At 47.1% G+C, this 12,090-nt stretch overlaps 1 protein-coding gene and 1 pseudogene across 2 annotated transcripts; one reads left to right on the top strand and one right to left on the bottom strand.

Annotated features, from left to right (window-relative positions):
* Positions 1-2,110: 2,110 nt before the first annotated feature.
* LOC136503213 (wall-associated receptor kinase 3-like) lies at positions 2,111-10,122 on the bottom strand (annotated as a pseudogene).
* Positions 3,728-7,323, top strand: LOC136504884 (uncharacterized). 2 transcript variants are annotated; one of them, XM_066499920.1, is made up of 5 exons: positions 3,728-4,193; positions 4,307-4,817; positions 4,932-6,559; positions 6,639-6,947; positions 7,030-7,323. In XM_066499920.1, exons 1-5 carry the CDS (start codon positions 3,850-3,852, stop codon positions 7,130-7,132), a joined length of 2,895 nt encoding a protein of 964 aa, XP_066356017.1. In that variant the 5' UTR covers positions 3,728-3,849; the 3' UTR covers positions 7,133-7,323. The 2 variants fall into 2 exon arrangements, with proteins under 2 accessions (XP_066356017.1, XP_066356018.1); XM_066499921.1 differs by lacking the exon at positions 4,307-4,817 and having other exon boundaries at positions 4,122-4,193.
* Positions 10,123-12,090: the final 1,968 nt, after the last annotated feature.

Raw genomic sequence — 12,090 nt, 5'->3', positions numbered from 1 at the left:
TTTGGTGGATCTTGGGACAGATTCATGGTTTTGGTGGAGAAGATCCATAGTGGAGCTGCTGGAGCATGAAGTGTTAAAAAATTGAATTTGGATCTGTTTTTGTTGATCTGGAGCTGGTGATGCTCTGCCAAACAGGACCTAAACCCAACCCACATGGCAATAGTTCATAAAAGTGAGAGATAAAATGCGTAATTTAGCCCAGATATTAATTTCACGCACTAGTAGAGAAAAGCAGCTTTAGTCCCGGTTCACCGGGAAATCAAGACTAAAGGTCTCCATTTTTAGTTTATGTTCCTACAACTGGGACTAAAGTTGTTTATTGGGTGAAGAAAGGTGTGTATATAGAGATTTGAATTCAAGACCTCCCACTTTAGCCCATGCACACATTGTCATCTCAACTCCACCATACATCTGACTTAGATAAGATATGTTGTCCTTTTAAATTCACTCTGTCGGTAACTTTCGTCCGGGTTTAAAACACAAACCAAGACTAAAGGAACCTTTAGTCAAGGTTTGTGTCCGAAACATGGCACTTTTAGTCCAGGTTCGTGTCTCAAACCGGGACTAAAGCTTTCCGCACTGACACGCCTTGGTTTTCGTTATAACCAGGACTAAAGGGTGGAATTGGTCCGAGTCCTTCTTTTAGTCACGGTTGCAATTTTATACCGAGACTAAATACTTTTTGACCATGAATGAAAGGTCGTTTCTCTACTAGTGATACTTATTTTTGGATGACAAACTTGGTAAAAAAATAATACAAAATTACATGAGATGTTGTTAGAGACACGGTGGAGAAAAATGTACTCACCGGAACTCTCCATTGGGCACCGGACCTTAGGCTCTTCAACGGTCGACAACGGTCGTCTAATGGCTAGCTAGTCTGGGACAGGCACCGGAGCCCTCTTTTGCTCGCTCCTTTTGTGCAGTTCTAGTCATCCAATGGCTAGTTTTTGAGTTTGCGGCTATATATACCTCTTTGCCTGGTCGTACAAAGTGTGCTAGAGTGTATCGAAGTTGTGAAAGAATTGAGGTTTATATCAAGTGTTTTAGCCACCAAAAGTGTTTAACAAAATATTAGATGATTAGCACTATCACAGAAATTAAAAGACGATCACTGCAGTGGTGATAAAAAGATGGAAAATATTTGGTTGTCAAGATTCGAACTTGAGACCTCAACGTTCTCAAGACCTCAACACATGTGACTATATGGTTGACGTTATTCTTTTAACTATACATTTTTAAATCTTATATCTATATTTGACACTCTAAACAATCTTAAATGAAAAAGTTGTTATCTATAAAGTTGTAGATCTCGTCGAATACTGTAACTTTGATGTTAACTTTGTCTCCATTCGACATTGTTAATTGTGTAAATTATGATATGAGAACTTATACTGAATATTTAGACTTATAAATCATCTGTAATTAAAAAGTTGACAGCTACAAAGTTTTAGATCCCTTTAAAAATCTACAATCTTGCTATCAAGTTAATCTTAATCCAATCTCATATGAAAAAAGTTATCTTTTTTGTTGCAAAACAGCTACTGGTGTCCGAGAGTGATACTCTATAACTGTCGGTTCCAATACAACCAGCAGTGACGGGCTGATAGTGAATATTAGTTTTGTAGCTTTATGCTTTTTGAAGTGTTTAGGCTACTTTAGATCACAAATAGCACTTGCTCTAGGCTTAGGCTTAGTGTCTAGTGAGGTTTTGCATACCTCCTTACTACCGATGCTTGCGTGTACCAAATAGTCTGAGGGGTTTGTAACCTTACAAGATCACGCCAACCACGTTTCCGGGATTTTAGATAGGCTCCACTACCATTTAAATAGGCTCCACCGGCAAGTTGCATTGCATTTCAGCATCAAAGACTCCTCCATCTTGTGTCAACTAAGTAAAATATATGCTCCATCCTACGTTTTTCTCTTTGAATTGCTCCGTCTTACGTTAGATAGAAAATCCAGTAATTAATCTGCCTTTCTTCTGCTCTGCATATATACCACGATGCATATCTAATGGTTGAGATCAGAAGGACATGTGCCATTGAGGGTAAAGTTTACTTTCTCATTAATCTGATAGTGATAGCGGTACCGGTACTCTGGGCCACTCTTAATTTTGCGTACTGCTGCTGCTGCTGCTGCAAGCGTGGCATCTGATCCTATGGAGTTTGTCGGCGACCTCCTTCATGGTTGGCCTCTCATCGGCGACCATGCTGAGGCACCGCATCAGCAGCTCCGTGGCCTCGTCCAGCACCTCCGCTCCGACCTCCTCCATGACCTGCGGGTCCATGATCTCCCGTGCCGTCCCGCCTGCGCCGCCGTGATGAAGCAGAAAGCGAGGCCGCCTTCCTCTTCCTCTTCCTCGTCCTCCACCGGGACGAACGCCTTCCTCCCGGTGAGGAGCTCCAGCACGACCACCGCGAAGCTGTACACGTCGCTCTTGCTGGTGAGCTGGCTCGTCAGCAGGTACTCCGGGTCCAGGTACCCGAGGGTGCCCTGGACCAGCGTGGCCACCGCCGCCTCGCCCGCCGGGGCCAGCCTCGACGCGCCGAAGTCGGACACCTTCGCCGCGAGGCCGCCGTCGAGGAGGATGTTTGCGGACTTGACGTCGCGGTGGAGGATCGGCGGCGACGCCGACGAGTGCATGTACGCGAGCGCGTCCGCGGACTCGGCCGCGATGCGGAGGAGCGCGCCGGGTGGCAGCTGCACCTTGGCCTCGCCGCCGCCGTGGATGTAGCCGTGGAGGCTGCCGTTGGGGACGTACTCATAGACCAGAATGGGCACCTCGACCTCGAGGCAGCAGCCGAGCAGCTTGACCACGTTCCGGTGGTTGATCTGGGAGAGGATCAGCATCTCCCTGGCGAACTCCTTCACCTGCTTCGCGTCGACCACGCCCTCGACCTCATCACGGCCACGGCGGAGCCGTCGTCGAGGACGCCCTTGTACACGAAGCCGTCGGTGGCCCTGCCGATCTCCTCCTCGGAGAAGATCCTGAACGCCAAGCCGGAGCTGGCCAGCGAGCCCAGCTGCTGCTGCGGGAGGACGCCGCCGTTCTGCTCGAAGAACCGCTGCTTCGCCTGGAGCAGCCGCCGCTTCTGAACCCACAGGTGCGACGAGAAGTCGCCAGAAGCAGCAGCAACACGCCCGCACTGACACCGGTCACGATCTTCAGTGGCAAATCGAATCTGTTGTCGTCGTCTCGTCGGCAGCCGTCGTCCTGCACAGTGGCGTTCCCACTGGACCCCTTGGGGCACGTGCAGAGGAAGCTGCCCGGCGTGTTGACGCACACGCCGTAGCACGGGAACTCGTCCCCGTGCCGGCACTCGTCGACGTCCGTGCAGCCGTCGGTCACGTACGGGTTGCCCTGGTACCCGGCGGTGCAGTTGCAGACGTACCCGGGGCCGTTGCTGGACTCGAGGCAGACGCTGTGCGCGCTGCGGCACGCGTACGTGTCGCCGTCCAGCGCCGCTGCGGCCCAGCTCGGGGCGTCCCTGATGGCCCAGTCCAGGACGACGGGCACGGCGAAGTCGCCGGTGCGGTTGAAGTGCGAGCCGGCGAGCCAGAACCACATCGCGTCCACCATGAACGCGTAGGAGCAGGCGGTGGAGTTGGCCAGGAACGTCGCCTCCCGGTCTCGCCCCCAGCCGCCGCGGCGCCGGCGGCCGAAGCTGCCGAGGTAGGGGCGGTAGGAGTTGAGGCCGAGCGGGATGTTGCTCTGGCAGCAGCCGTCGTCGCCGCGGCACGAGAAAATGGTGATTCTGCCATTACGAAAACTGGGCTTCGCAATTTTGCCATCCCGCAAATGGGATTCGCCCGTTTGCCATTCTCAAACGATACACACCTGCAAATATGCCCTGTGGAGGATTTGTTGCCAAATTAATTTTTTTTTTACCATGGCAAACTTGCCTACCCGTTTTGCCCCTCCCTGATGCATCACGGATGCCTTCTCTTCATTCACGGGAGACTCACGGTCGTTCCGCACGGGATACAGACGACGCCGCTAGGTCAAGCGAGGGAGAGAGGGAACGGATCCCCGCCGCCGCCAGCACCGCCGCCTCCGACGCCGCCGTCGACGGTCGACTGCAGGGCACCTCCTGGGTTTCCTCGAAGCCAGCCAGGCGTCCCGGCTCTGCCGGCCGACGCCGGTGCTGCTCCAAGTGGTGGATGGAGAACTGGCCAGATCTCTTCCAAGGGTACGTATTCTTGCTTTGCTGGTAATCTAACTGTGCCCAAGCGTGTAGATGAGACTCGACAAGTGTAGATGTGGTGGTAATCTAACTATGCCACCTTTTTATTTCTTTACTAGGCTTGATGGGGAGCCTGACCTTAGCTTAGCACTAGTAGAACCTCTTGTTGATTGGGATAGCCTACGCATCGAGGACAATCGAGATGAAGAGGGAAGAATTGAGATTGTTGATGATGAGGTGATGTATGAGCTGTTGGGGTTTAGGGCTGACGATGAGGAGGCTGATAAGGCAAGAAAGGCAGCCAGTAAAGCTAGCAGTCAACAGAACGCCGATACTTGTCAGAGGACTGAAGAAATTGATACAACTGGAGCAGTCATTGAAGTTGATGACTATTTACCAGGGGAGAGGACTGTGGTGCACGATCCAAATCGGCCCAATATGGATCTTGGCACAGTTTATTCTAACATGAAGGAGTTTAGATTGGCGGTGAGACAATTTGCTATAAATAAAGAGTTTGAACTACGCGTTGTCAAAACAGATCCTGAAAGATATATTGGAGGTTGCAAGGGGGGAGAAGATTGTCCTTGGCATCTTGTTGGGCGTAGACAGCCTGATGGGTGCACCGTTATGGTACTAACTTTCATTTTGCGTTCCATTAATTTTTTTCCTTCAATAATTTTAAGGCTGCCAATGTTTTTTGCCCTTCTATATTAGTTGCCTTGACTAATTTTGTTGTTGTTGCAGGTGACAGTGGTTGTTGATAAGCATACATGTGAATCAAGTGCTAGGAGGAAGACTACCACACCAACCAGTGCTTGGGTTGCTTCAAAGGCAATACATCACCTTAGGAAGAAAACAGCTATGGGCCCTAAGGAACTGCAAAAAACTTTACAGGATGACCACAAGTGTATAATTCATTATGATACTATTTGTAGAGGTAGGCAAATTGCTTTGAGAGAATTGTATGGCAAATGGGAAGAGAGCTTTCAGCTGCTATTCAATTGGAGGGCAGAGGTCCTGAAGAGGTGTCCAGGTAGTGTTATTGAGATTGGCATCAAGGAGGTAGATGGCAATTTCTATTTCCATAGATTTTTTTGTGCATTGAAACCTTGCATTGAAGGTTTTTTAGAAGGATGCAGGCCATACCTTAGCATAGACTCTACTGCACTTAATGGTAGATGGAATGGTCATTTAGCTGCAGCTTGTGGTATAGATGGTCACAACTGGATGTACCCAGTTGCTTTTGGGTTCATTGATGGTGAGACAACAGATAACTGGACTTGGTTTATGACTCAGTTGCACAAGGCCATAGGAGATCTTCCTGTTTTAGCTATTTCGTCAGATGCGTGCAAAGGTCTAGAAAATGCAGTTAAGAATGTGTTTCCGCAGGCTGAACATAGGGAGTGCTTTAGACATCTAATGAACAATTTCATTAAAAGGTTTGGTGGTGATGTGTTCTCTAAGATGTATCCTGCAGCTAGAGCTTATAGAGAATCAGTTTTCAATTATTTTTACAAGTCAGTCATTGATGCTAGTCCTCAAGTGTTGGTTTGGATGGAGGCTCACCATTACAAGCTTTGGATGAGATCTGGCTTCAATCCTGAGATTAAATGTGATTATATCACTAATAACCTTGCTGAAGTGTTCAACAATTGGATCAGGGACTGGAAAGACCTTCCTGTTGTTGAGCTTGCAGACAAACTCAGAGAGATGATTATGGTGCTATGGGCAAAAAGGAGAAAAATTTCAGAAAGGCTTACTGGAAAGATCCTCCCAGCAGTGATACAACAGTTGAAAGCCAGAACTAGAGGACTTGGGCACTTGACTGTTATAGATGGTGGAAGTGCTGCAGCTGAAATTTGGGACACCACAAACACTCGCAGTAGACATGTTGTTAAGTCTTCTCTACATGACTGCATCTGTCTTGAGTGGCAGCATACTGGTAAGCCTTGCCAGCATGCTTTGGCTTTGATTACAAGTGTACAGTCTAGTAATGTACATATGGAGGACTTTGTGCATGAGTATTACTCTGTTGAGAGGTTCAGGGCAGCTTATAAGAGACTTATAGAGCCATTGCCTGATAGAACACAGTGGCCAGATGTTGATTTGCCTTTTGGGGTTAGGGCACCACTTGACAAGAGGACTGCTGGACGGTACAGAAAACTCAGGATCAAAAGCTTCCTTGAAGGTGGTGGTAGCAAAGGAAAGAAGGCAGCCAAGGAAGCAGCAAATGAGGCAGATAAACAAGCTGCAAATGAGGCAGAAAAGGGCAAGAAAAAAATGATTAGAGGCAAAAGAAAGTGCAAGGGATGTGGAGAATTAGGCCATGGTGAAACAAGCTACAAATGCCATCTTAATGGGACTAAGAAAAGGTAAGACCCAACTATATGTACTTGCTGCCATGACTTGTTTTGCTAACTAAATTAAATACTTTTTTGTCCAAACTTGCAGGAAAAGAAAGCCAAGAAAAAATACAACAAAGTATGGTGAGAATGCAAAAATCCCAACAAAGAGAGCAAAGAAGGGAGGGAAATCTCAGGATACTGCTACTGAACCAGCAGCCCCAAATGCTTTCCATGACCAAGAAATCGCACCACTAGCCCCAGATGATTTGCATGCTTTAGAAATTGAAGTACCAGCCCCAGATGCTTCTCTCCATGACCAAGAAATGCCTACACCAGCCCCAAATACACTCACCAGCCCCACAAGGCTCACAAGGGACCAGATCATACAGAACAGCTCCAATAGGGTTACAAGAGGGTATGCTACACATTAATTCTCATTCTTTTATACTTGTATACTGCTTTCATACAAGTGACTCATAGTGCTACTTTTATTGCAGCCAACTGCAAAACCTGCTAGCTGAAGGTGTCTCACCAGACAAGACAGTGCAAAAGAGGAGCCCACCAAAAAAACTCAAGCCAAGAAAACTGAAAACCAATTGAAGGTTTCGGTCTGGAATGTTATGTCCATCATGAAATTGTAACTTAAACTGTATCTGGACATGTATCTCCATCATGAGAATGGAGATCTCTATGAAAACGTATCTCTGGACATGTATCTATGTATCTGGACCTTATTTAATTTATTTGGACCTATGTTATTGTAACTTAAATGCTACCTATCTTGAATTTAACTGGACATGTACTTTGCTGGAATGTTATTGTGATCATGAAATTGTGTCAAAATTCTGTCCAAATTCTATTGAAAGCCGGCCGGGATGGGTTATTTTCCCAGAACAAGCTTTGCGCGGCAAAACTATGAAATGATGATCACCAAAACTGTGATGTCGTTAACGTTCAGAAATGAGGACAACAGAAATTCACTCTGGCTCTGCAGGTATTTTGGCTTGAATTGGACGGTCAACACGCTTCCGAATGTACCTGAGTTTACTGGTTCTGCTGATTACAAATAAGAATGCTGCGGTCATGAGGAATCCTTTTAACAGCAAGGGGGCAGCAGTATCAGTTCCTCGGCCAGAATTCCATCCTGGGATAATAGGTTGCACACTGATTGAAGCAAATCTCTGATCACCTTTATCATCCCTAGAATGGTATGAATGGAATTATTAAATAGCCTTATCAAAAGTGGATTCGAGTTTTACAGAATGAGGGCAATGTAGATAAGCTAGGCGTCTGAACCACATATACATGTGTCCTTGCCTTTAAATAGCATCCCCCCCCCCCACACACACACAAAAAAAAGGAGCAATCAGAGATTCGAAGAGCACCAAGTCTGTCCTTGTCGTCATGCACTAGGTACTAAAACAACTAGCTTGGCAGATCAATAAAAAGCAAATCATATTGACGTAATCAGTATAAGCCTAATTACATTTCATGACAAGAAAAACAACAATGTTATAGGTTTTAGTAACCTCTGGAGGTTAAAACAACAAAATTGCTGTTTTTTTTGAACGATGCAGGAGAGCTGCACGCAATTTAATCAAGAAAGCAAAAATAACTGAAGTTGGAGAAAACATCGATCAATCTCGTCAGATTGTTGATTGTAAATACAATATCCTTCCCTGAGCTATTAGAAAGTGCCAGCAATTCAAACCTGATAGATTCCAGAAAAACATCTTCATTTCATAGGACTTAGATGTCATTACAACATATTCTACAAATCAGTTACTAAACAGACCACCACCAGGAGTCGTACCCCACACTTCTAGAACACAGTTACTAAACAACTTCACTTGCTAATAAGCACTACCACACCTAAAAGAACTAGGACTGCAATTAGTAAACACAGCACCACCAACAGCTGCACCAGAACGATAAGCTTGTCCATCTTGAGATCCATCCTCTCTTCCTCGTAAATCCTGCAATTAGGCTTCATTTCGACCAAGGCTTTAGTTTCACCATGACCTTCGTATGCTACTGCAGCTTGCATTTCTTCTTTTCGTTTCTTTTCCATGTCTTCTTTAATCTTCTTTGCAACTACTTTCTTGTAAGCATCAATCCACCTAAAGAATGGACATTTCTTCACTGCCGGTGGAAATGACAATACATAACACAAACTATTTATCCAAATCTTGACACAGTACCTAGTTCATCCATTTCTATATGACAAAAACAGATCATTATATACTCACAAATTCATCGTAGTTTACGCATTTGAAGAAATTTTTGCCGTTGTTCTTCCAGGATTTGCATTCCACTACTTTATCACCACATTCTGGGCATGGAATGAGGGGGATCCCGCTAGGGCCAAGTGGATACAGAGAAAGGGCAGCTGTTGGGATGAACGACGAACTAGACGAAGCCTCACCCATATCTGGCGTCGGGGCAGCGGCGGCGTCCTGGAGCGGACGCGTCGGGGCAGCGGCGGCGTCCTGGCGCGGACGCGTCGGGGCAGCGGCGGCGTCCTGGCGCGGACGCATCGGGGCGGCGGCAGCGGCCTGGCACGGACGCGGCGGCGGCCTAGCGCGGAGGCCGTGGCTGGGAAGGAAAGGGCCGAGGAGGTGGGCTGCTGTCGGCCGTCGGCGGCATCGGCGGCGGTGGAGCAGTTCCCTCTGTTCGTCTTCGTCTCGTCTCTCTCCCGTTCTCTCCGTGCTCTCTCTCCCGTGAAGATACGGTGAATGAAAAGGAACGAAGGGATAAGGCTCAGGGGCAAAACGGAAAGAAAAAGATGCCGCAGCAAAAAAAAATTTAATTTGGCAACAAATCCTCCACAGGGCATATTTGCGGGTGTGTATCGTTTGAGAATGGCAAACGGGCGAATCCCATTTACGGGATGGCAAAATTGCGAAGCCCAGTTTTCGTAATGGCAGAATCACCATTTTCTCCCGCGGCACGACCCCGGCAGCGCGCGGTCCGAGGGCCGGCACACGGACATGCACCCCGTGACGTAGTACCCGTCGCCGTCGTTGAAGTAGGCGAGGCCGGGGCAGCCGATGGACACGAACTTGCTCTTTTCATCGACGAGAAGAGGAATGCGCTGCGGTTGAGCGCCATGGGCTGCTCCCGGAGGCTGACGACGCGGCCGTCGGCGCCCCCGGGCGGTCGTAGCTCGCGCGGCTGGCGTTGAGGAGCACGGTGGCCTCGGCCGTCGCCAGCGAGATGGCGGCGACCTCGTGGCCGTAGCCGGCCACGGTGAGCCGCGGCGGGCGTCGGCGGCCGCCGGCGTCGTCGTCGCACTGGAGCCGGAAGCCCCCCGTGGGCGCGCCGCGGTAGCAGCCCGCGCCGATGCCGAACGGGTAGGGGACGGTCACGTTGCCGCACTGCTGCCGGCATCTCCCCGCGGCGGCTGCTGCGACGCCGCAGGTGGAAGTGGCAGAAGCACCGCTGCCAGTGCCAGCCATGGTAGCAGCCTCAACACTCCGACAGCGTACACCTCCATTCCTGCTGCAGCTCTCCTGTGGATTGATTGGTCGGCAACGGCAATGAAAGAGGTCAAGCCACGGCAAGAAAACGCCGGCGATTACACGGCGGCATCTACTCCTACTCTCCTAGGCCAGGCCAAATTATGTCGCACCAACCTACGAGCCACGTCGTTGCCTGGACGGTTGACTTGACCTTGAAGCAGTCAGTGACTTTTGGCCGGACGCCGAGTCAATCATTGTACTTGGCATCGTGTCACCATGCGGCCATGCCCTTCCACAGGGTAACGCAGCACATGGTGACAGCCTGACATCAAAAGAAAAAAAACTTGCATAGATGCTCAGGTTCTAGAAATTATCATGTCAAATAAAAGTCTCAATTTATATATTGATGAAAAGATGAAAAGAGTTTAGGAGGTGTTTGGTTCTTTAGTCGCTCCTAAAATTCATGTCACATTGAATGTTTAGATACTAATAAAGAGCATTAAATATAGATTAATTACAAAACCAATTACATAGATGGAGGCTAATTTGCGGGACGATTTTTAAGCCTAATTAATCTGTCATTAGCACATGTTTACTGTAGCACCGCGTTGTCAAATCATGGCCTAATTAGGCTTAAAGATTCGTCTCGCAAATTAGTCGCAAGTTGTGTAATTAGTTTCGTAATTAGTCTATATTTAATGATCCATGCATGTGTCTAAACATTCGATGTGACATGAATTTTAGAAGCGCCTGTAGAAACTAAACAGGGCCTTACTCCCACCGTCCAGAAAAGAATGCAACTACGGGTTACGTACAAGCAAAAGTAGTTCGACCAGATTTTTAGTGAATACTACTCACATTTATGACTTTAAAATAATTTATTATGAAAATACATTTCGTAATTAATCTGGTGATACTTATTTGATACCATAAATATTGATATTTTTTAATTTATAATTGATCGAACGTAAGATATTAAACTATGACACTGTGCTAGAATTGTATTCTTTCTTGGACGGAGAGAGTATATTTTTAGGGCGCCCTTGACTACAGCGAACTACTTGATTGTAACAACAAGAGGATGATGATAGAACAGATGCTTGCTAAGCACACCAAGAGGATGATGATGATTGGAACAACAAGAGGATGATGATGATTTAGTTTCAACTACTTGAATGCAGATTGGAACAACAAGAGGATGATGATAGAACAGATGCTTGCTAAGCACACCAAGAGGATGATGATGATTGGAACAATATAGAAGTTTTTCAGAGAATTATTGTAGAAGTACTTCAAGCTCTCTACGTTCCAAACTGTGAAATGATGTAGGGGAGACGAGCCACACTTCAACGACTGTACTATCTTGTGTGAAATGATGATGTAGGAGAGACGAGCTACAACTTCTTCTATAGCTCCGCTAGCTGTTTTGTACGAAAGGAGATAAAATAGTTTCACATGTGAACTCCTTAAATCCTACTCTCACAAGGGATTAGTGTAGGACAAATTAAGCTCAAACTAGCAGCTTCAACTTGCATGAGTGGGCCCCAATGCATGTGGAAGACGGATTTGCCCAAAGGAAGGATGACGGCACGCTGACGCGGAGAGCCGCCAAGCTGGGGCAGTCGGACTCGGCCATCGGCGCTCGGGTGAGCGCAAACTGCTGGGACACACGCGGGCGTAGTTGTCGACATCAGGAGGGAGAAAGAAAGAAGTGAGAGAAATAGGAGTGGAGGAGAAGAAAAGATAATGATATTTTAGACATTTTATCATTCCTATCTACTATAAGGAGCTATTATGTCAAATGTCCAGTAAAACAATTCACCGATAGAGCTACTCGTGGAGTTAAAGAAAAACTACTTCATCAGTGAAGTAAAGTTGAGATATGCCAAACGAGACCTAGACGACGTATCTTCAAATTAAACTGCTAACTTTTGCCGTAACGTAACAATCATGGTACAACTATACATTATGAAGCTATATATATTTTTCGGTAAAACAAACGCATGTCATCATTTTGAAATATCCAAACTCAACGTATAGAAAGCAAACTTGATTAAAGATATGAATTCTTGGCTCTAGACATCTCAAAAATGTAAC

Source organism: Miscanthus floridulus, chromosome 14 (assembly GCF_019320115.1).
Source record: "Miscanthus floridulus cultivar M001 chromosome 14, ASM1932011v1, whole genome shotgun sequence".
Lineage (NCBI taxonomy): Eukaryota > Viridiplantae > Streptophyta > Magnoliopsida > Poales > Poaceae > Miscanthus > Miscanthus floridulus.
This window is presented reverse-complemented; position numbering and strand designations above follow the sequence as displayed.

Excerpts from the sequence above, each read along its gene's own strand:
- LOC136504884 (XM_066499920.1), top strand. The coding sequence starts at position 3,850 with ATGCCCTGTGGAGGATTTGTTGCCAAATTAATTTTTTTTTTACCATGG. Across the intron at positions 6,560-6,638 it reads CTTAATGGGACTAAGAAAAG|GAAAAGAAAGCCAAGAAAAA; the intron begins GTAAGACCCAAC and ends CCAAACTTGCAG. Across the intron at positions 6,948-7,029 it reads TCCAATAGGGTTACAAGAGG|CCAACTGCAAAACCTGCTAG; the intron begins GTATGCTACACA and ends CTTTTATTGCAG.